Source organism: Sinocyclocheilus anshuiensis, unplaced genomic scaffold (genome assembly GCF_001515605.1).
Source record: "Sinocyclocheilus anshuiensis isolate Anshui unplaced genomic scaffold, SAMN03320099.WGS_v1.1 scaffold1237, whole genome shotgun sequence".
NCBI classification, from domain to species: domain Eukaryota; kingdom Metazoa; phylum Chordata; class Actinopteri; order Cypriniformes; family Cyprinidae; genus Sinocyclocheilus; species Sinocyclocheilus anshuiensis.
This window is the reverse complement of record NW_015553581.1, coordinates 1,244,562-1,268,318: the sequence shown is the minus strand read 5'-3', so window position 1 is coordinate 1,268,318 and position 23,757 is coordinate 1,244,562. Positions and strand designations below refer to the sequence as shown.

General features: G+C 37.0%; 1 protein-coding gene across 1 annotated transcript in view; it reads left to right on the top strand.

Moving 5' to 3' along the window:
* Positions 1–23,757, top strand: part of LOC107668384 (partitioning defective 3 homolog B-like) — a 319,469-nt gene that overhangs the window by 182,396 nt on the left and 113,316 nt on the right. Inside the window, exons 17-18 of the mRNA XM_016460232.1 lie at positions 4,862–4,955; positions 5,969–6,072. Of these exons, the coding sequence (XP_016315718.1) occupies positions 4,862–4,955; positions 5,969–6,072 (198 nt within the window). The remainder of the gene's footprint in view (positions 1–4,861; positions 4,956–5,968; positions 6,073–23,757) is intronic.

Sequence of the window (23,757 nt, the reverse complement as noted above, 5' to 3'; positions counted from 1 at the left end):
TTGACATGCTTTAATGTTCAAAAAACACATTATTTTTCAAATACTGTACATTATTGTAGGTCCTCTATGCCCCGCCTCTCTCAAATGCTTCGTTTTCTACAAAGTCCCTCCTTCCTACAAGCGCCGTCTGCTCTGATTGGCCAGCTGACCCAGTGCATTGTAATTAGCCGAACACCGCAAGCACTCGTCGGAAATGTAATGCCCCTTACCATAATCGCGAGCTTCATCTTTCAAAATACTGATTCAGAAGCGCCAGATTGTCATAGCAAAGTCAGAATTACCTTCTCTCCTAGGTTCACGAAACGGTCGTTCATAAAATGCATTGCTGTTCTGTTGTAAGTAATCTTAAAGATTCCTAAATGCATCTACTTCTGGAAGGCCAAATAAAGTGTTTTTGCTTTCGCCTAGAAACACACAACGTCTCCCTGACATGGCTGCTTCAACACTAACTGCGGTTACTGAAACCACGCCTTCTTTCTTTGCATGCACATTTGGGCCGCATTATGCAAATATTTCCACATAGTGAGGTAGATATGTGGGGGCGTGTTAGAACGAGCCGTTTTAGGAGGGCGTGGCAGAGTCTTAACTTTGATAAAGAATATCTCTTTGGTTTTGAGACTTTAGTCTTTGCAACTTCAGGGATCTTATCTATGCACAATCAGCTTGTAACACTCCAAAGAGAAAGGAAAACTTGAAATCGCATCATATGACCCCTTTAAGTCATTGTAAACAGTTGGGAGAATATCGGATGTGTATCAGTATAATGCATGGTTTTAATCGGTTTTAAAGGGAAAGCGGCCTAATTTAGTTGCTGTTGTCCGTGTCATTAATATTAATCAAACAACAAAAGAAAGAGGAAAAAAAAATCACTCACTGCTCTTGACTGAATCACATTAAGTAGCCCTAATAAGGATTAATCTAAATTTAATTTATATAAATAAATATGTCTGCTTGAAAGAATGAAGAATGTTGTAAGCATGTTGTTATAAAGAATTCATATTATATAACCATTGGTATTTCATTGAAAAGTAGACCATGTTCTTGTTTCTTTATAAGTGGTTTAATTTCATTTTAAGATATAAGACAAGTTATGTGTCACAGCAGTTAAATCTGTGTCTATATTGCATGTTCAATCCTTAATATAATTCATATTAACAGGTTAATAGATGTTTTATCCAGGAATATTTGATGAGTTTGGAAATTTTAGAGAAATGCTTAATAAATGCATTACACTGTAACTAAAGCCATTAGATTTTAGCCATTAGATTTCTAAAATCTAATGATATTTAGTCAACTAAAACTAGACTAAAACTAAAACAATTCAGATGATTAAAATATGACTAAAACTAAATGGCATTTTCGTCAAAAGACTATGACTAAAACTAAATCAAAATTTGCTGTCAAAATTAACACTGTTGTAGAGTAATTTGATGACTTTGCCAAAGCAGTTGGTCTTTTAACTCAAAGATGGGTCTTCAAATCCCACAGCTGCCATACTGAGCATTGCAATTTCTCCCATTCTTTTAATATATTTTGTGTGTGTGTGTGTGTGTGTGTGTGTGTGTGTGTGTGTAATACAATATTTTCATTACAGGAAATGCCTTATGTTCTCATAGCAATACTCATGCAGCCAAACCTCCCCTGTTCCGCTCACTGTCATTATGAATATTGTACACAGATGTGAAATATTATATCTGTCCAGTGTCTGTGGTAATAGGTTCCTACCCAGCCCTCTTGGAGACAAACTTGGCTTTTATTTCAGTTAATGTTTTACATAAGGAGGTGGTTTGCTATTGCAGGCGAGAAGTCTGGTAGCACACACCGTTTAGGATTAATAACCCTGTTTTAGCTGGAAGAGCCATTGATCCATCATCTTCTGAAGGAACAACTTATTTCATTTCGACTACGCCACACTTTAGCAGATAAATAATTGTGAGTGTGTGTGGCTACGAATGTGTGTACGTGTGTTTGTATGCAACACGCATCCATTTTTTCATTCACTCCAACATCAGTTCATCTCTCAAGTGTGTGTATGTTCATGTGTGTGTGCATGCATGCGTCTGTGCGCTTGATGTATTATGGCAGTTGTGCAGCACACAAACAGATGAGATATATAATACTAATAAGCAGTCATCCCAGTGCAGTCTGATGAGTAATGATGAAGTTCTGTTGGGTGGGGTGCACTGATCTATGTGATTGTCAGGCCCGATATCCAGCTCCACTCTGCCAAAACACAGACACTCCATCAAGAAGACAGAGAACAACGTGATACCCATATTCCAGCAACCCACAGGAAGAAGTTAAAAATGTTGTTTTTGTATTTTATTGAACTTTTCCCTTTTCTCTCTCTCTCTAAACTTCACCAAAATCAAGCTATGCTATGTCAAGCTAAGTTCATGTGACATCATCCAGTTTTGTAGAGCGAACAAGTGTGTCTGTGACTATGTATGCATATGGTTGCTGATGAACATGATGACCGTGTGATGTAGCTTATTAGAATGCAGTTGTATGCACCTAAAATTCAAGATATGCGGGGAAAAATGCCACTGTATTTTTTTTTGTCTATCATATGATATAGTTTAGCAGTATCACACAAGCAAGAGTGCTGTTTTTCTCAGATATCTGCACGATTGCGAATGTGATTTAGATTTTATACAGTTAGTTTAATAAACAGAAAACTAATATTGTGTTAAATTTTATAAACAATATTGTCAATATTGTCTGTTTTGATCCATTTTACAAACGAAAATAGTTCCAAACAAAGCCACAACAGAACTGTTGTGTGTCTTTGAGCAACACACAATTCATGTGTGATTAATTTGCGGTTAATTTTATCTATATTGATATGTATCTTACATTTTTATAGGACATATTTACTGTATATGTATCTTACATTTACAGCCAACGTATATTGGATCAGCTACCTTATGTTTTTTTGTTGTGATAATCTTATATTAAATAAAATGTGCAAAACAATCTAATATCAAAAAAAAATATTTTAAAATATTTTTTATTTTTATATTTATAATTTATTTTTATTATATTATTTTATATAGTTTATTCATTTATTTTATTCATTTTTTTTCCCTCAGCCACCAAATACTGCAGCAGCTGTCATATGCAGTTGACTCTGCTAAAGGAAATGGTTTAGGAAATGATTACAAGGGTTTAGTATATCTGGAAATGTTGAGTGTCTGTTCATACTATAGATTGTTCGCAAAATGCGTTTGCTAAGTGTCTGGGAATCTGAGGCATTTGTTTTCAGTTGTACAGTGCTGGCTGTCAGACAAAGACCTCCAGCCTTTGTTTTGGTTCTGCACTATTTGGCCTAACAGACATTAATGAGGTCTTTGTCATGTGGGGCTCCAGATACAGTAGTTGAAAACATCAAGGAGAACTCTGGGTAAATTCTCATGAACTGCCCGTGAGTTACATAAACACACTCAGAAACAGCTCATGGTGTCTTTGTTTCTTCAGCAGGTTGTTTAAGTCTTCTGTGTTTCCTAGCGAGAGCCAGGCAACAGTATGCATTTTTTTATGAATTAATTAATTAAAATTAAAGTGTAACATTTATTAATTAAAGTGTTAATTTAATTTAATTCAGCAAGGATGCATTACATTTTTAAAAGTGTTACAATAAATGCTATTCCAAATAAATGCTATCATTTTGAACTTTTTTGTTCATTAAAGAATCATGAATAAATGTATCACTGTTTCCAGAAAAATATTAAGTAGCACAATTGTTTTCAACATTGATAATAAGAAATGTTTCTTGAGCAGCAAATACAGAATTGAGTTCAAAATCCTGGTCATGGTATTTAAGTCTATTAATAACCGCACTCCACCTTATCTTGCAGATCTTCTCGTAAGATATGTTCCCTCTAGATCACTTAGATCCAGTGATCTGGCACTCTTAACAGTGCCCAGAACTAGATCTAGGCTCAAGGGTGATCGTGCGTTTGCGGTGAGCGGTCCAAATCTGTGGAATAAGCTGCCACTAGCTATCAGAACGGCACCGACTCTGGCTATTTTTAGATCCAAATTAAAAATTCATTTATTCTCTATGGCATTTTAAAATGGGTGTTGCTTTAGAACTGTATTATTATTATTATTTTTTTTTTTTACGCTATTTACTTCATGTTGATGTGTTATTTTCTATGTGTACCTTGTAAAGCACTTTGGGCAACTTAGTTGTATTTATATAGTGCTATATAAAGAAAGAAAGAAAGAAAGAATATTAAAATGATTTCTGAAGGATCATGTGACACTGAAAGCTGGAGTAATGGCTGCTGAAAATTCAGCTTTACATCACAGAAATAAATTATATATTAAAATATATCGAACGGTTTTATATATATATATATATATATATATATATATACAGTATATAAGTAATTTTTTGTGGTCTACATTGTTGTTCTACACTGTTGTATCAGAGAAATAACAAATTAATAAATAGTAATGAACTGAGTTACAATAAACATTATTCATTAAGGATATAGATGAATAATAGGACTAATTATGCCAATAGTAGTGATAACATACATATGTTTAGTTATAGAGAGACGGTCTCTTTCAGACAGACTCGCACATACACACACACTCTCTTACAACCTTAACCAAGCTTAGAGGAGGAAAAATCAAGTAAATCCGATCATTAAAGGTGAGTGGAGATTGCAGTGTGTTGGAGCTGATAATGGTCTTCATCTCTGTCTGTCTGTCTCAGCGCTCGAGCCAGACTGTCACCTCTCTCCACCGTTGGCCTGACCCCAGCAGACCCCTCTTAAATGAGCCCGCATAATATTACCACAGAGCTCTAATGATTCCTTTTCTCTCTCTTGGTTTGCCCGTTCTCTCACAGTTTCAAATGGGGGATACGGTCACGTGGAAGAGGGGGATGATGAAGGCTTCGCTGCTAATCCTCATAGACAGGACAGCCTGAAGCTCCGGCAGAGGTAACATGGATTTGCCTTGGACCGAAATTGACAAACATGTCTCTTTTACCATGTAGGGGTTGCACCGGCTAGTTGGTTCATTTTAACAACAGTTGGTCACATGACTTGTCTGTCAATACTTGTCAAAATCAGGAGGACAATATTCACAAACTGTAACCCAGTGTAGCTACATTATGTGATATTAGTTTTGTATTGAAAATGCCAAATATGCTGTATGGCTTTGTAGGGTTTACAAGCAAGAAATCTTTTAAACCATCCCGAACATAATAAAGTGTCAATGAATGAGCAAGTGGAACATGAGTATTTTATGGTGTTTCATTTGCATCAGCTAACATTGACCCACTAACATTGACTAGTTGGCTACTTTTTTGTCAGACTAGTAAACAAGCAGTCGTGCAATCCCTATATGTTGTTTTAAACAGCAAGTTCAGTGACCTACTGAGAACTTAATAAAGATGCTGAGGAAATGCATATGTGTGTGTGTGTGTGTGTGTGTGTGTGTGTGTGTGTATATACTTTTTTTTAGCTGATCCTTATTATCTTATTATTAGTTTCCAACTTTAATTATTAATTAGGTTCACATAGATGGAATTTTTAAGTATGGCATGTACAGTTTGTACAGTATCTTCATTATTTAAAAAAATGGTGGATTGAGGATTCATTTGTGACATATGTTTATCAACAGTTCTCTGTTTTCTAAAAGTAAAATTAAGATTTAAGAAACTAACTAACTAACTAAATAAATAAATAAATAAAAATTATACCCAGCTGGTCTGTAGTGTTGTTTTAGTATAATTGAGATACTGTTAGTTTTTATTTTTAATCATTTTTATATATCTATATAGTTTTTATTCAGTTTTATTTCAGTTTTAGCTTATTATTTTAGTTTTGTATTAAGTTAATAATTTGTAGTTTTGCCATCATTTGTAGTGTGTGTGTGTGTGTGTGTGTGTGTATGTGTGTGTGTGTGTGTGTGTGTGTGTGTGTGTGTGTGTCTGTGTGTGTTTATCCAGTCTTCGTTCAGGTCTTCATTCAGCTGACAATTCTTTGACAGACGAAGGTCAGCAGGGTCATACCAAGCAGAATCATGTGAAGTCATCTAAGAGCATGGATCTAGGTAAGACGTCCACATTATTGTGTGATTTCCCTGTCTGGCTTCTCTCTGTGCTGTCCCATCAATAGAAATGGAAAAGAAGAATAAAACTGTGAGCAAACATAGCGAAGTGAAGAGATTTGCTAATATACACGGTACCATTCAAATGTTTGGTGTCAGTACATTTAATTTTTTTTTTATCTTTATTTTTTTAAACTAATACTTCTATTCAACAAGGACACATTAAATTGTGATTAAATTGGCATCAAAAGTGACAGTAAATGCATTTATAATGTTACTGAAGATTTATCTTTTAAATGATTGCCTTTATTTTGAAATGCCTTTAATCAAAGGATTCTGAAAATTTCCACAAAATTATTAAGGAGCTCAACTATTCTCAAAATGTATGATATTAAAAATGTTTTTAAGCACTGAATCAGCACATGTTTTTAAGCACTGAATCAGCACATGAGAATGATTTCTGAAGGATTGTGTGACACTGAAGACTGGAGTAATGGCTGCTGAAAATTCAGCTTTGCATGAAAAAAAAATATTTTACAGTATTAATGATTTTAATTTATATTTGATGTTTAAAAGAGACTTATTTCCAAAAAAAAAAAAAAGTAATAATAATAATAAAAATCTTACTGACCCCAAACTTTTGAACAGTGGTGTATATATTACTTTCATTCTATATTTTTGACACAAATCTAACTGCATGATGCACCTGTGAGTGGATCTCATATAATATATATTCAGAATATGTCATATTAAGAGGAGTGGAAACCATCCATGTTCTAGCAGTCACTTCAATGTGAAATGTGGGCTGACTGGTCTAAGTGCATGCTGGGGGATGAATCAATGTTCCTCCTCACTGAAACGCAATTAATCTCTCGTGTTCCAACATTACCTTGAAAATCTAATCAGCGGCGCTCTGTATCTGATACATCAGCCACAGCTACAGACCAAATCTGTCACATGATGGCTTAAAAAAAAAAAAAAACAATAGTGAAAGTATTGAAGAGCTCAATATGATGAGGCCGGACGGAGGCTGCTCTCTGGTGACCGTGGCGACTGTAGCTATGGTGGGCGGCACAATGGACAGCCTGAGCAAGCCCCGCTGCTGTTCAGCCATGAATAAAAACCCACTGTAATTTGGTTCCAAGTGCTGGTTATGAAATTGGATCATCTTTATAATAATAATACATAATAATACATAACCAATAAAGAAAGCCCCCTTTAGTTCATGAATAATAGAAAGTTTGAATAGTTTTTTAATTTATATTTTTTGGTGTACGCTCATTTACCTGGGCGTAGGCACATTAAAAGAAAAAAAATTGAGTGAATTATGCCACCGGCCTTCTCTCTGGGTCCCCTCAGAGGCATGAATAGCTGTGCGGATATAAACCTGTACGGTAGATTTAGGTTTACAGCTGCTGTAATGGCTTTGTTTTGATTACTGTGTATGCGCTGATATGACTGCTTTAGTGGCGATTTGTTTTCCTGACCGGTTGGCAGGCCAGTAACTTTGTAAATGAAGAGTGCAGGAAGTACACCAGTGTTGTTTTGTTACTGTTGATGGGGTTATAAAGTAAATCGTACCGATTTACATAATCTATTGAAAATGCAATAACTGTGTTTGAATAGCTGAGCAGTTGGATGAATTTCATAAAACCACTCAATGACAAATGAATTGGAAAATAAAAAAGATAGAATTAGAAGAATATATTTGTATATACATTTATATTTCAATATATATTTGTGTATAGAGAGAGAGAGATGCATATATGTATGCACACATACATAAAGTGACAAGTATTTTTTTCATGAAAATCGTCATTACAGTAATGCAGAACAATTGATTTTAATAAGAAATAAGTATTTTTATTGTATTCTATTTTTAGTTTTTTATATGTAATGTTTCATATCATCACTGTAAACTGTATTTACTATATTATATATATATATATATATATTTATTTTTTTTTTTTTATTTATTTTTTTTTTATTTAGAAATAAGACCTAACCCAGTGTTTCTCAACCCTGGTCCTGGGCGCCCCCCAACCCTGCACATTTTGTGTGTCTCCCTAATCAAACACACCTGATTCAACTCATTAGCTCATTAGAAGAAACTCCAGGATCTGAAATGGGTGTGTCAGATAAGGGAGACATACAAAATGAGCAGTGTTGCGGGGGCGCCCAGGACCAGGGTTGAGAAACACTGACCTAACCAAATATGTGCTCATGTGTACATCATCAAGTTGCATGCTTTTGTTTCAAAGTGTGCTCTTGTGGGTAACCATAATTTCTATTCAGACATCTTATATAATTCTCTGATCATGTCCTACCCTTTATTCTTCTCTCAGCTCTGCCTACAATAAAGGCTAAAAAGATGAGAGACTAGCTTTACGATACCCATACCTGCAGCAAATATTCAGACGGGGCCTCTGCAGCGCTCCACAGAGCAGTTTAAGGGAGTCCATCAGTCTGTGTCTTAGCAAGGAGATTTTTTCACAGAGAGCCGCAGGGGAGAACGATGACAGACTTATCCCACCTTTCCTCCCTCAGGATGGAGACAGGAAAGAAAAGGAGTAATGTGAGTGAGAGAGGAGATTATTGAGGTGCAGATGAGAAGAGAGAGACGTTGTGAGCGTGGAAGAGGGTCCACTGGATGACTGCCTCTGAGGAATGGAGGGATCACTAAAACAGAAATGAGATGGCCGCTTTTGCAAGTCATTTTCTGTGCAGGCGTGATGGGTGTGACGGCTCTAAAAATTTTACGCTCACCATGACAATTGAACAGTGCAGCACATTTCCACACATTAGCTAAGGATGACACTATTAGCTCGGCTTTTTCCATAACACACTGAATGAGAAATATTTCACTCTCTTAAAACACTGGATGCAGCAGAATTTCAATTACACTTCATTAGTTTTCCATATTTGGTTCTCGCAAAGTAATGTTTCGGTGGCGGCAGTCGACTATGCCAACAATTGATTGGCTTTTATTGTCGTAAGAGTGTGTGTTTTGACTTTTCACAGAATAGACACACGGCAAAGGACTTTCTCATTCAAAACAACCTTTTTAGCTAGTTTCTATGTGACTTAATGGAGGAACATAACGGATGTAGAGCTATTATCTCTCTGACCTCATCTCGACTCTCATTTGGAACCATAGGTGTCAATTACAGTGGTCATTGGCCATGGCCGATTTTTTCCCCACCACTTTATAAAATTAGCTTGCAGCAGGGGTGTATATGATACAGAAGAAGCTTTTAAAAGATCCTGTTAAATTATGTGCAAAACCTAATTGATATTCATGAGCCAAGCCTTCTTTTTGTGACATCAGCATGTTTGTAAACTCTCCTAAACTGTCCCCACCACTTTTTAAAACAAAATGACGCCCATGTAAGCCACTTACAATCTTAAAACTGATCCTGAACAATCACTCATAAATATAGTAACTTCATGAAACTTGTTCTACTTTTAAAAGGTTCTCATGATTACTGGAATGTAAATGTTTATGATAAAGCAATTAACCCTCCGGTGGTCTTCAGTCATATTAGACTGAACAATTTTACGTTGTTCTCAGAATATTACGTTGCTGCAGTTAGTTATAACAACTTAAAATTTGATGAAGAGCTTTTGAATCTGAATCTAATCATGGAATCATTTGCTGATTCCCAGCACTGTTACTTAAATGCTAATATATTTGATCATTCAAGACAAAAAAAAAAAACCACAAAGAAATAGCTCAGTCTGAACAATCGTTGCAGTTAGTGAACTTTGTAAAATAGGTACTAGCATAATTGCGTTTCTCACGTAAACCTAATACCAGCCTCTCCAGAGAAAATGCTTCATCCCCACGCGCTCGTACAATTGCACTTCAAGATGAATGCTTGCACTCAGAGTCCTTTATTCCTGGTTTCTTTTGATCAGAAACTGTCCTAAATGCTTGTCTTTCATCTTCGTGTGGAGATCCAAGGCCAAAGTGTGTTATTCTCCTGAGCTTTTGTTCTCACCGACAGAGTAGGATTACATTTGTTCGATGAGCGTGAGTCTTTCTGGAGAAGCATTATTCATTGACCTATTTTGTATTGTTTTACCCCTCTGTGTGGAATCAGAATTAGATTTGTAATGCGGGAAAACCACCTTTATCCACATTGTGTTTTAGGAATGAGGCGAATAGAAAAACGGGAAATGTTTATAAGAGATGGACACAATCTACAATTGATTTGTTGTGAGTGTGCGTCATTAGCAGGACAGGTCATTTTCAGTTCTCAATCATAATTCAGGTCTTTTGCTTGTTTTATACACTTTGGTTATACAACAGAGTGTTTATTTTCACCTTCATACTCTATCAGTGGTATAAGGCAGGGCATTTCTTCTATTTCCGCTGTTGAGCTCGGTAACTCCATCCACTAAAATTTAATTGGACTAGAATCACACTTTGCATAAATCGTCCCACGAACATGAATGATACTTAAATCCAAAAATTAACATTCTGTAATTTCAAAATGTCTTCCTTTATGTTTCACAGAACAAATAAAGTCATGCAAATTTGTAATGGTGAGTAAATGATGACAGAATTTACATTTTTGTGTGAGCTATCCTTTTAAATTTACTTTGACTTACAGTTGTGACCTGGTTGATTAAAATTTGTCCAACCACTCGTTTTGACCCCAAAGACTAATGCCATATATAGAGCTCAGAATATCATAAAGATTTAGAGATGGGCCAGTTAGTAACTACCCAGAAACTGTGAAAGTAGCATGCTAACAACCACTAAAAACACCTTAGCAACCTCATAGCAATGGCTGAATAATGACACTATTGCCTTCTGTTGAGCTGCTTATTGCGGAATTGAATTTATTTCATAATTGATGAACTTTGCAACATTGGCATAGTAATTGAACTGAATTGAAACAACACTGAACTAAACTGAGATGAATAATGACACTATTGCCTTCTGTAGAGCTCAATTTGTTTTATATTTTTAGTATATAATTTTAGAACAGCAGCACAGTTACTTTCCTGTTTATTAATGTGAAGCTGCTTTGATACCATCTGTAAAAGGCACTGTATAAATAAATATGTCTTGACATATCTTATTCATCTTATTCACTATGTATTTATTGTAAATGTAGCTTCTGCAACAATGCAATTTTTCATGCCAATTAAGCTTATTTGTCTCTGAGAGACAGAAACATTTCACTCATAAATTGAGTTTGGGTGAAAACTCAAGTTATGTGGTACATGACATTGGTTTCTGTAAGCCGATTGGCTATAACTCCCTGCACATCATTGTAGTCAAGACAAAGGATAAGCTAATTTTTCCACACAATAGCACATTGTTTCAAACCCAGAATCGCTGGTGCCAGCCAACACACAGCATCTTCAAGTTACATTTGCTGCTGAGTCAATAAGCTTTCACACATTTGAAACAGACAATTATTAAATAATTATCCCTCCACCCCTTTCTGATTGATTTGCCACAAATTCCTTTTGTTCTTCTTTTGTATGTCTAAATCCTTTCCTTTCACTCGATGCATCCAAATCTCTGAGTGCATCTAGTATGTGAAGTTTGTGTTTGTCTTTATGTCTGATTGTTTTTGTATCTACATAGGCAGTTTTTAAGCTAGCTTTTTTTTAAGCTTGTGCAATCTATCATCACATGTCGGATCACAGCCCGCTGAGAGCCGTATTTGGCCTTCTATCTCTCGTCTGCTGGGAAAAATTGACCTCATAAAAAATGAATAGGATTATTTAAAAGAGATTGCAATGTAATGAAAATCTATTACTGTGTGCTAGGCTGCTGCTAGCTCGTCGGCGTTTGCCTCTCTCCCTTCAAATCCTTTTTCTGTGGATTACCCGTGCCTCTGCTATCGCTTGCCTCAATTTAACATCGTATCATATTTGTCACAGGGCCCAAACCCCTATAGGCCAGCTCTCAATAATTACTGTAAATCTCTGCCAATTTCCTGCCCCTGTATTTGTATTTGGACACGTACACAAGTCACTTCTGGAGTAGCAGGGTTTAAACAGAAACAAGTCGGCTAATGTAAACCATACAGGCTCTCAAAGCCAGCATGTCTTTTTCTCTCCCTCTTTTAGTGGTTTAGATGGAATTTTAGGGTGTTGGAGTTTCATTTCTGATTTATTTTTAAATGTAATTGGTTCTGAATGTGTAGAGTTTTATGTTAGCACTATAGCTGGCAGCATGCAGCAGCAATGTGAACAGTACAGATGTTAGATTGACTGCACAGATATATGTATTAGCTTTAAATGGAGATTGTGGTTAGAACTTGAGAGAAAAAGTTATTAGCAACAGGACAGAAGAGACTCTCTCTTTCTGCCTCTCTGCCCTGTGGTAATACTAGAAATGAATAGCATGCCCTGTGGTTGTGTGGTTTTACGTTGTTTACAAGTGTGTGGAAAAAAGAGAGCGCTGTGCTTTTTTTCTCCTGATGTAAGCAATCTTCACTCCCTCCAGGTGTGCAGAAAGAGCATATGCTGCCCATACGCATGTACACGTATGCATAAATCCCCCACACACATAGAGAGATTACACTCTTGCATCTTTGGTGTACCCCAGCAGTAGCAGTAGAAGTATGGTTCAGCATTTTATCTTATTTCATTATTTTATTATTTTATTTTTAGTTTAGTTTTATTTTATATTTTTGTTTTGTTTTATTTTTTGTTTCCTTTTTGTTTGTTTCATTCAATTTTTTTATTTATTTTATTTTATTTTATTTTGCTTTGTTTTGTTTCATTTCGTGATTTGTTTCATTTTGTTTACTTAGTGGATTCAAACAGACATTCAACAATATCATATTGTCATAAATGTCATTAATCATTCTGTTCCAAAAATAAAAGGAACCGTTCAGAATAAGATCTCAGTTCCCAACTCTAATTAGCACTAGCGATTAAAATGTAACCTGAGTGAGGAGGCCTTACTTAATCCCAGAGTGCACCTGTCTCCCTCCATGGTAGATGAAAGCAGTGTGTATGCTTTGTTAGAATTCAGGTAATGAATGCACTCTCGCTTGCTTTGAATCAGTGCAGACTCACACACTCATGCCCACAGCTGTATCCGGTCTGACTCCAGTGCCCTGCTGATAGACTTGTTCCGTTGTGCTTCTGTCTGATGGATTGGCCCCTGAGGGCCCTGTGTAGACCCCTGTAGAGAGCATGCAGGCCATGTGGGTCTAGAGAACAGAGAGTGTGATGTGCATAGGAGGAGACCAAAGGGTTTCATACGTAACATCTTGATTCTTTCACTCCAGCATGTGTACTGCCTGAAGCTTGGTTTGGATGATGGTGAAACTCCACAAACACTGCCTCTCCTTTAAAGAAAATCCATTACAGTCTTTGTCCAGGAGGTCTCACTGACAGTGAAACTTAATGCATAGCAGTGAAAGTTGTGGTTTAATATGTAGTTTATTCTAGTGTTTAATGGATGTCAAATTCTGGCCTACACTGGAGGAAAAAAAGTATAGAATTTGCTTTGAAACAGTTTCTTTTTTGAGTAAGACAAGTAACATATTGAAATAAACACAACATTTTGAAGTAGAAAGAGTGAAATAGTACTTTCTTGTAAAATGTATTCCAATGATCGTTATATTATTTACAACTCTGTAAAAGAGGGTATATGTTTTTTTTTGTTTGTTTGTTTTTGCATACCATTTTTTATTCTCAAAATAATCTTGGTAACACTTTACTTGAAGGGGTGTGCATAAGACTGACATGACACCTTCATAATCATGACATGACACATGTCATGAATATGAAGGAGGTTTTATGCATGTTTATGACAACTGTCATTAAGTGTCATTCGCTCAGTTATGTCATTTTTAATGCAAATTTGACATTATTTGACCTAACCCTAACCTAACCCTACCCTTACCCCTAACCATAGCCCATAACAAAGACATCTCAAACAATGTCATCTTTGCATTAAAAATTACATAACTGAGCGAATGACACTTAATGACAGTTGTCATAAACATGCATAAAAAACCTTCATATTCATGACATGTGTCATGTCATGATTATGTAGGTGTCATGTCATGATTACGAAGGTGTCATGTCAGTCTTATGCACACCCCTTCAAGTAAAGTGTAACCATAATCTTTTATTATGTTTTATTATGAACATCTGTTGACATTGGTCCATTGTATGCGTGGATTGCTCTACTATGGCTTTCTCAAAACCAAGTGAACCTTTCTAGGCAGCTTTATTTGGTCTAATAGTCTTATCTAGGAGTGAGTCTTATGCCCAAAAATGCTTTTTATGTAGGCAACTAACTGGATTTTGAGGCAGGCCAGTAAATGGACCAAACGTGTGTGTGGCCCATGAGATGCTGAAACATGTTTCCACCAGATGCTCACTACATCCCGATGCCTACTCCCTTCATCCCTCAGTGCTCTTCTCCACACCCTCCCACTCTTCCTCCATAGTGTGACCCTCAGTTCAGTGACAGTTAAATGAGTGAGATGATATTGGGCTTGGGGTCTTTCCGCGCTCATCTTTCTTTCTCACTCTATCCTCATACATCCTATGTTTTGGGAGAGTATCGCTCTCATATGGGACTCCCACAGAGAACACGTGACCTCTGACCTGTTGAGGAGTTATAAGCTGTGTTCCATTCAAAGTCGGATGTGGGACATTCCTACTTAATATCTCCAGCTTCCGACCATAAAACGTTCCATCTTATGAAGATGACACAAAACAGAAGAGCAGTGCTAGCATTTGTTTTGCAGATGGAGCCATTGTTCAATGGAGATGGTTTTTGCACCCATTTCATTTTTTACAGTATTAATTAATTTATTCCTTTTGAAATCTGCTAAAGAAAACAGTGTACTGTACTGTTTGAATGATCAATTCTGAATTGAAGAAAATAACTCATTATAATAGAGGTACGTCTAGGATGCTGGTTAGTTCTTGGAAAAACTCTGCTTAGAGAAGAGAGCTACAGCAAATCAATGTTACTGTTTAGTTTGGTACAACAGTATAATTTGGAGATTAAATAAGTTTTGCATTTACAAGTAACGTTAGTAATAAATGTTACTAACATTTACAACTTGTCATTTTTATGCTTGAATGCACATATATGCTTTCAATATATCCATGGAGTGCTGCAGGAATTACGTAAGTTTTGTAGGTCAACCCGGAAGTAAGCATCACCCTGATTCTCTCGCCAAAACCCAATAGGATGTTTTCATTGGGTACACAAATGAACACAACTTGTATGAATTTTGAAGCATAAATACAATTACCAGAAGTAAAATAAGCTAAATAAGCTAAAGTCAACATCACCACCATTAAGCTTCTGACAACTCTTTTCATCTTTTTGTAAAATCTGCAAGTTGGAAAGTTTGAGTTAGAATAGTTTGCAAGATCATGAGTATAAACTAAACTGTAAAAGCAGACTAGTGAGTAGATGAGTTTTGTCTGTTTGGTGTGATGGTGTTTAAATGTCCCCAACAACCTCCCATTTAGCAACTGCCTTTCTCAAGACACGTAAAATCACAATACTGGTGCATTTTATGTTGTAGAATAAAACATGAAAACATATCTAGAGAAACTGCTCACAAAGGGTTATATTTTTGTTGTTTACTTTATGTCTGTGCTAGATGATGAAAGGTTTTAAAATGTCTTGAATAGAGTACATGTACAATACTGCACATGCTCTTTTTAAGTCAGTCTTTATCGCCAGGTCAGATTTTTAAGTCAGATTTCGGCCTGAACTTCCAAATTGGAAGTCTGACATCTAATAATTTTCTGTTACACTTTTCCGAGTAGTAGGTTGTAAATTCAGACTTTCCAAGTTGATTTGAACACAGCAATAGGGCTTACATGACTGTTGAATACGTCACTATGGTCCACAGTGGCCATTTCAGATTTTTTTTTTCTTCTTTTTGTTCTTCGCCATCTCTGTGTGTGTCTGAGCTTTTGTTTTTTTGTGTGTGAGTTTTCCCAGTAGCGTAAAATCCAGGCGTTGGGTATTGACTCTCTTTTGACATGTGCAGTTTTTCTGTAGAGAGACTGTAGTAAAAAAAGGGGATTGGTAATACGTTTAATAAACCAATCCATTTTGTGGATGTTTTACTGATGCCCAGACTAATGTTTATTGACAAGATGTGAAGGCTTTGCTGACTAGATGGGTTTGGTCAAGCTTGGCTCTGGGAAAAGGCCCCAATGCGTCTTTATGAGCTTTGACATATTTAATTAGCAGGATGGTCTTAAGAGCCCCTCGCTCTGGGCTTTTAATCTCCCTAAAACCTTCTCGGTGCTGGGTTCCCATTCTCCTTCCTGCTTTCTCTCACGTTGTGCTCTCTCTCTCCATCACTCCTCATATTCCTCCCTCTTTCTGTGCCCCGGCCTCTCTTGGCAGCCGTGGTCCCACACACACGTGATTCCTAGCCTCGGAATCCAATTCCCATCAAAATTGTGTTACACCTCCAGCTCCGAGAGCTCCCATAACTCTCTCTGGCCAAGCGGCTCAAGGCAATAATCTGCATCCAGCCACCAGACGCGGGACACAGTCCAACACAATAAGGACAATGTTTTCTCCTCACAAGTTTTGATTCCCTGTGCTTATTCAGCGCCAAAATTCTATAATAATGCATAGGATGGTAGCCAATATGATCCTGTGTCCATTACGGTGGTCCTGATTCGCCACAACCAGCAATAACCAAACCTGAACCCGGTACATTCCAGTGAATCTTAAGCGTATTGCTGCAGAATCTCCTGCTGTATTTGTCTGTCTTTTTTGGTGTGTATTTGGTCTATGTATGTATATATTTACATACTCTTTTCCAAAACCTAGTATGCTGCCCGCCTAGACAGCACTTTAAGGTGTTATAAGTGCATTTCCACCATAAAGCCTGTTTCAAAAGGTAGGGAGGAACATATGATTCCTTCATTTTGAGACCTCATTTTGACCAAGTTCTAAATGTCCAGTCACATTTACCGTTTCTCTGCGAATTTTCACAGGTGAAATCCAGTCATTCCAATAGGAATCCACACAAGTGGGAATGTTTCGTTAGGGCAAAATATTTCCCCATGCAGATTTTGCATTGGGTTTAAGTTAGTCACATGAATTTGCAGCAATTACCAGTAGAAAGCTGCTTGGTTTGAAAGTAACTTCTGTGTGAACTGTGCTTCATCTCTACACTATTGACATTGGACCTTTTCGCCTGTGAAATTTTGTTAATGTTCTATGCTTTGTGCATTGTGTGTTTTGATGTTTATTAGTGAATCTGACTGTTGGCTCAGCAGCTTAAAACTAGCTAAAAACTAATGTTTAATTTTATTGGTCTAAATTGAGAGTTGCTTCTCTTGTGTGATTTTGTGAGTACCACTACTTTTGTATGCCATTTGCAGTTTATGCCTATGAAGAGAGTCCCGAATCAGTCACTTTTGATGTAAATCTTTACATATTCAAAGCCATATGGTCAGAGATATGCCCAGACAGGCAGGTTTTTGGACAGTTCCCCAGACAGACACCAGCTCTCTTTTTCTCCCTCAAATGTGGTTTCTCTCCCCATCTCTCTCTGTCTCCTTCTGAGTGTATGAGACTAGTCGAATCCACTTCCTCTGAGTGGCCACTTCGTTCCTCCTCCTCTTTCCTCCTTCTCTTTCCTCCTTAATTGCAGTGAAGTGCAGATGAAAGAGAGGAGAGAAGGAGCATGAGATGTCTTTCTCTTTAAAGCCTCCGCTCTTGAGCGCCATAGCTGAGTCTTGCTTTCTATTATCAGACTCTGCATGCGTATGTGTGTGTCAGGCACATGAGGTCTTTTGCCAGCACTACAGGGAGAGCATAACGTAAGAGCAAAGCACCCTGGGAAACCTATTCTCCCTCTGCTTTGGCCTGAATACAGAGACCACAGGTCCCTCCACACCCCAATACCACAGCAGCCTTTGGTCCAGAGCAAACACTCCAACTTTCCTTCTCAAGTCATGGAAAAACCCTCCGTTGCCAAGGCCAGGAAACACTTTGTTTGGAAAATTTGAATGTCTTATGATTTTTAATATGCTGGAAAATTTGAATATGCTAAAAAAAAAGATTTTTAATATGCTTGCATTCAGTATGCCGTCTGAAGCAGTTGTGATGAAAGACAAGTTTATGCTTCTGGAAATTAAGGAAATTGTTATTCAGTGGGAAATAAATCAAATGAGAGGGATTACTAGAGCAGGCCTGTAGAGTACAAGCTTTATCTTGAAGGAATAGTCCATGCAAAAATTGACTCACCCTTGTGTCAGTGGTCACACTGCTTTTTCCCATACTACAAAACCAAGTGAGCATGGGTGTCTAAAAAGCACCATAGGATTACAACACACAAGTCAATTGGACTAGTCTAAGACTTCTGAAGCAATGTGATTGATTTGAGCAGGGCTCAGCATTAAATATGGCCCACTAGCCCGGGGCCAGTGTGAGAGAGTTACAGGCCAGTTGACAGAACTCTCATTTGTCATTTTGGGCAGGTGCTGTGATGCCATAAAGTGTATGTTTAAAAATCTTGTGCATCCATTTTCATGCTTTGCAAAACTGTGATGTACACTACCATTTGAAAATTTTTTTTGAAAGAAACTAATACTTTCGATACGGTTCGTTTGAATCAATTCAGAGCTTAAGGTCTGTAAACCCCTCCCTTCCATAAGCCTACTCTGCTCTGATTGGTCAGCTGGCCAAGTCTGTTTTGATTGGTCTTTCCATATCTATTCCGTGTCGGAAACGAAACGCACATTTCCATAATACATTTTTGGGTTAAAAGGTGTAAAAAAAAAAAATGGCATTGATATTACCTTATCAATTCGAGCCTGAGTCCGAGGATGATATAGATGCACTCGCTCAACCGGAAACTCCTTCGCAAGCACGGCTTGATCAGGACGTTTCTCAGTGGTAAGTTTAAAATTTGTGTTGATTATAATAATAACAATTGATATGTTGTTATTATTATTATTATTTACTTATTTGAGGTGCACACGTGGGAACTGTGTTAGAATGCCCAGTGAGGCTGAAAACCTGTGCTGTCACGAAGTACGACAGGTAGTATAATAACTATCCAAGATTAGAAAAACAGTCCTAGGTAAAATGACGAGCGCACAACAAAAGGTTCTCATTGTATTGCTGTGGTATCGTGGAAAAAATGAATTTTAACCACTTATTCTTCACATCATCATCCTTAGGCAATGAAAACAAAACACACTTGCTTTCACAGCGCAGAACACAGCATCTTTCTGACATTATATAAACACACTAACTAGCGGAAGTGTTTGTGGGCAGGTTAGAGTGTTTGTATTTCGCGGGCATGTGGGGATTATGCAAATGTGTTACCTAGTGACGTTGTTCTGTAACAGGCAAAAGATTCGAAAATATAACGACTCGTTAAGGCGATTCAGAGCCGACTCTTTCTTTTGAGAGACAATATCTTTATTTAGCATGCACTTTTTTGATTAAGAACTTTGCAGACTGTTTACATTGAAGGACAGCTACATTACAAACTGCAAATAAGATATTTTTCGAAAACCCATATGACCTGCTCTTTAAAATAGAGAACTGTTATTTTAAGTTAATAATATTTAATAATGTACTTATGTTTCACAATACAGCTGTTTGTTTATTTGTTTGTTTTGCAAGTATAAAAAGTAATTGTTAAAAAATGATCATTGGGGCCATTTACATTTTTGGCAGATGAAAAGAAAACTACTGGCATGACAAGCAGAAAACATCCTAACAGACTATTAGGAAAAGCAGACTGAAGTTTTAGTCGTCATTAATTGTTAATCTTCCATATCTTGGCTATCAGATTTCATTTTTTGTGAATGTGAGTGTTCAAAACTTGTTTGATGTCAACTTCAAACCTGGCATGACAGGTACAGGTAGATACAGTAAATGTGTTTTTTTTTTTTTTGCACAAACTGTTCCCTTAAAGAAGAGCTGTGGTTCATTAAAAAGTAAATATATATTCAGTCTCTCTCTCTCTCTCTCTCTGAGAAATGAAAAAATGTAAATGTTCTTCTCCGCTCAAGATCAGGCCTGAGACCAGGAGTTTTTATTGCACAGCGGTGTGTATCAAAGTAATATCCAGCACCTGCTCAAGGCAACAGTAAACAGAATATTTGCGCCTGTGAGTTTGACTCCTCATCCATCTCTGTCTAAAGAGCTTAGGGCTAAACCACTCAAACTCCCCACTCATCCAGACCCTCGCTGAGACATGGAAGGTCACACACCGCACCAGTCAGAAACCAGTGAAAATATGATTCCCCTCTCTCCAAACTAAAGGTATCGATTTTCCCTTCTAATATCAGTTTGAACTCTAGTGTTTTATGTCCCTGTGTTGTAGATGCATTCTTAATGAACAGTTGCCCTTGTCTTCTGATCATCTTCAGATGTGTAAAATGCCACTAGTTTCAAACAGGCCTGAGTGAGCGTGTTAGACAGACAATACAAATTAAAACAAGATGTCGGAGATGATGCGATCTCGCTGACTGAATGTGCTTTCCCTTTCTACTAATAAGACACATACTGTATGCAGAAACTGCTGTCATACTCAAATAACGTAGGACATCGTGCCAAACCTCCTGCCTTCAGGAGGGAATGTTTATTCAGATTCGATAAATATGATGCATTCAATGTCAAACAAAGGAAATATTGGTTGCAACTTGATCGGTTTGTCTTTAACCTTGGGAAACTCTACACTGAGAAGAGCAATACGATTGGACAAATTGTTTCTCTTAACCATGATTGGTCAGTATTTATGCAGCTATCAGTGTCTAGCTGTGTTTGAAAGATTTGTCGTAAATCTTTTACCATTAAACAGCTTGTTTTATTCAGTCATTCATCTAACAGCAAAGTTAAAAACGCTGACAAGACCCGAGCGAGGAGCTCGCAGATGCGTTTCCTTGCTTTTGTTTTTCTTTGCAGATCCAGACAGAGGAAAAACACTGGATATCTGTCTGGGGTTTAACCGTTATGCCAAGAACATAAACAGAAACAGACCAGGAAATTTAGTGGAATTAAATTTGCAAGAATGAAATCTTGATGCAGGCTGTGTGCACAAGTATGTTATCATTTGTATTGCAGATGGAGGAGATGTCAACATTTCAGATGTTGTCTGTGCTGTGCTGTGATGTGATGTATCTAAGTGTGTTTTCTTTGTTTTTTATAACAAAGAAGTATAACAAAAGTGGTTCTCAAGTTGGCCGCGACTAAAACTTTTTATTCTATTCTATTTTGCCAACAAGGTTTGTGGACAGCAAGGAGGAAAAAAAGCTACATTTAAATAATAAAAATGCAATTATTTAAATGGCCGTACTTTAAAAAGACTTGAAAAATAATGACTGAAATAAAAAAAATAAACAATGATCAGAAAAAAGTACAATAATGTGTAATATCATCATAGTTTGATTCTTGAAGAAAAAAACAATTGAGAAGCACTGTGTTATACAGTATTGCAAATGCTTTTAGGGCATGTGTGCTGAACAGGCACTTTCAAACTCTGTTTCCCCTCACCTCCAGCACCTCTAAATGTTCAAAGACTGAGTCAGGAGATTTCTCGCTCACAAACACACACACGGAGAGACAGACAGGCAGGTGTGTTGATTGAGAGACATATAAATGCTTACTGTCTAAAACAAAGATCTCTCTCTCTCTCTCTTTGGCTCTCATTGAGTGGTTTCCCTCTCTCCATATATCACTCAGTCAGGAGCTGGGATGCTTTCCAGAACCTCCTCTTTAACAAACATCAGGCTTTTACATCTCTGTTTCTCTCCAGAAGTCATATCCTTCCAGAGCAGATCTTCTCTGTCTGTGTGTGTGCAGCTTGTTTCATATACTGTCAGACAACACTCTTCTGTCCCTCATTACATTTAATCCTGAATGACCATGAAACCAAAATTGACAATTCTTATTTTTCGTGAAATGTTGCACTGGGAAATAAGGTTGTCTAGTGGCCAGATGAGTTTCAGTCGGTCTTTTCCAGCATCCTGTCACTCAAGTGAAATGATTGCAACAATTAGCATCCAACAATCCAATCAATTCCCACTGGACAAATTCAAGTTCCACCCAGCATTTTGTGTGGTTCAATAAGCAGTTTTTCTTGGATATACATCACAGTAGAGAAGAAAAGTTGGTAGGTTAATTTCATGCTGAGTTTAAACCTCAGTTTAAGGCCACTTTTTAGTAAAAGTTTTGTAATTTTTGATTGTAGTTTTGTAATTTTTAACCCTGGGTTATGAAATCCTGTTTGAGACCAAGATTAGACCAAGCACTAAAGCTTTTTGAGGGACTAGACTAGAGTATTACAGTAAGTTGTTTAGGTACGGACAACCAATCATAAACTGCCTCATTAAATACTCATTAAATATTCATGTTCGTTGTACAGTCAGAAACTTTGATTTGCTGTTTATTGTGAGCGTCTGAATGAAAACTCACGATACAACGATGGCAAACACGTCAACTGGAGTTATGAATTTTTGTGTTTCAGTAGCCAGTGTGAGCTATTCAGGTCAAAGCATTACAAACGGTAAAACATTAATGCATATCTTCTAACAGCCTTTTGCTCAGTGGAATGAATACAAAATCCTGACAAAGCTTCATGTTTTTGAGAGATGGAGATGGTCTGGTCTCGTATACAATACTGTTGGGTTGGTAATATGTTTTTGGAAGAAGTCTCTTATGCTCACCAAGGCCAAATTTATTTGATCAAAAATACAGTAAAAACAACAATATTGTGAAATGCGGTATGTTTATGGTATATTTTACCATGGTATGGATTTTTTCAATGAAAAATTCAAAAGAACAGCATTTCGTTGAAATGGAAATCTTTTGTAACATTATAAATGTCTTTATTGTAACTTTTCGATCTATTTATTATATTACTTTTAGGTAATGCTATGCTGTGTGAGTGACATTTTGACCTGCATTGTTTGTCACTAATAAGCAAGGAAAAATTATTTAATCAATAATAATAAGGACAGACATACTGTAAATATTCATAAATATAATAGTTTCAGAAAATGCTCAAATCATCAGCCTTGAGCAGATGTGGCAAAAAGTGCATTTTGTACCCTGCTTGTGCAAAAGTCCTCTGAAGTTTGGCTGTGGTGAGCGCCGACTGTGCTGCGCATTGCCTGATGCGTCTCTTGTGTAATTTTGACTTTGAAAACACACAAGTTGCTGCCAAGCGCTGGCCTGTTGAGAGCCCTGATGCCACACTGCTCTCTCTCTCTGTCTCATTTGCGTGTTCCCACACACTAATCTCTGTACACGATTGAGAGGGAGTTTGTTGTTGATTCAAGTTGAAAGCTGCCATATTTCGCTGATTGGAATTGATAGATTCATTTGCGCTCTTGAAAGCCATCTGTTTGTTTCTCTGTGTGCTAGTGCATTTCCCTAGGTGTACTTGGATGAATTTAGACATATCCAAATAAATGTTGAAGTCACCTCTTCTGGTGTGTAACTTTTATTCGCTCATGTTTGTTAGTCTCAGAGTTGATTGCAAAGGTGCTGCAGTGTTTTGTGTTCATATGATTGTTCAGTTAGACTGTGACTGAAAAGATCAGAAATGGACCAAGTGCTTGCAGCAAAAATGTGTCACTGTTAGAGTCAGAGACCAAAACTTCATTTTGAATCCGAATGTGTGGTGAATCATTAATCACATCTTTATAGTTGCAAGCTAAGAATTTGTATTTAGTGCATTG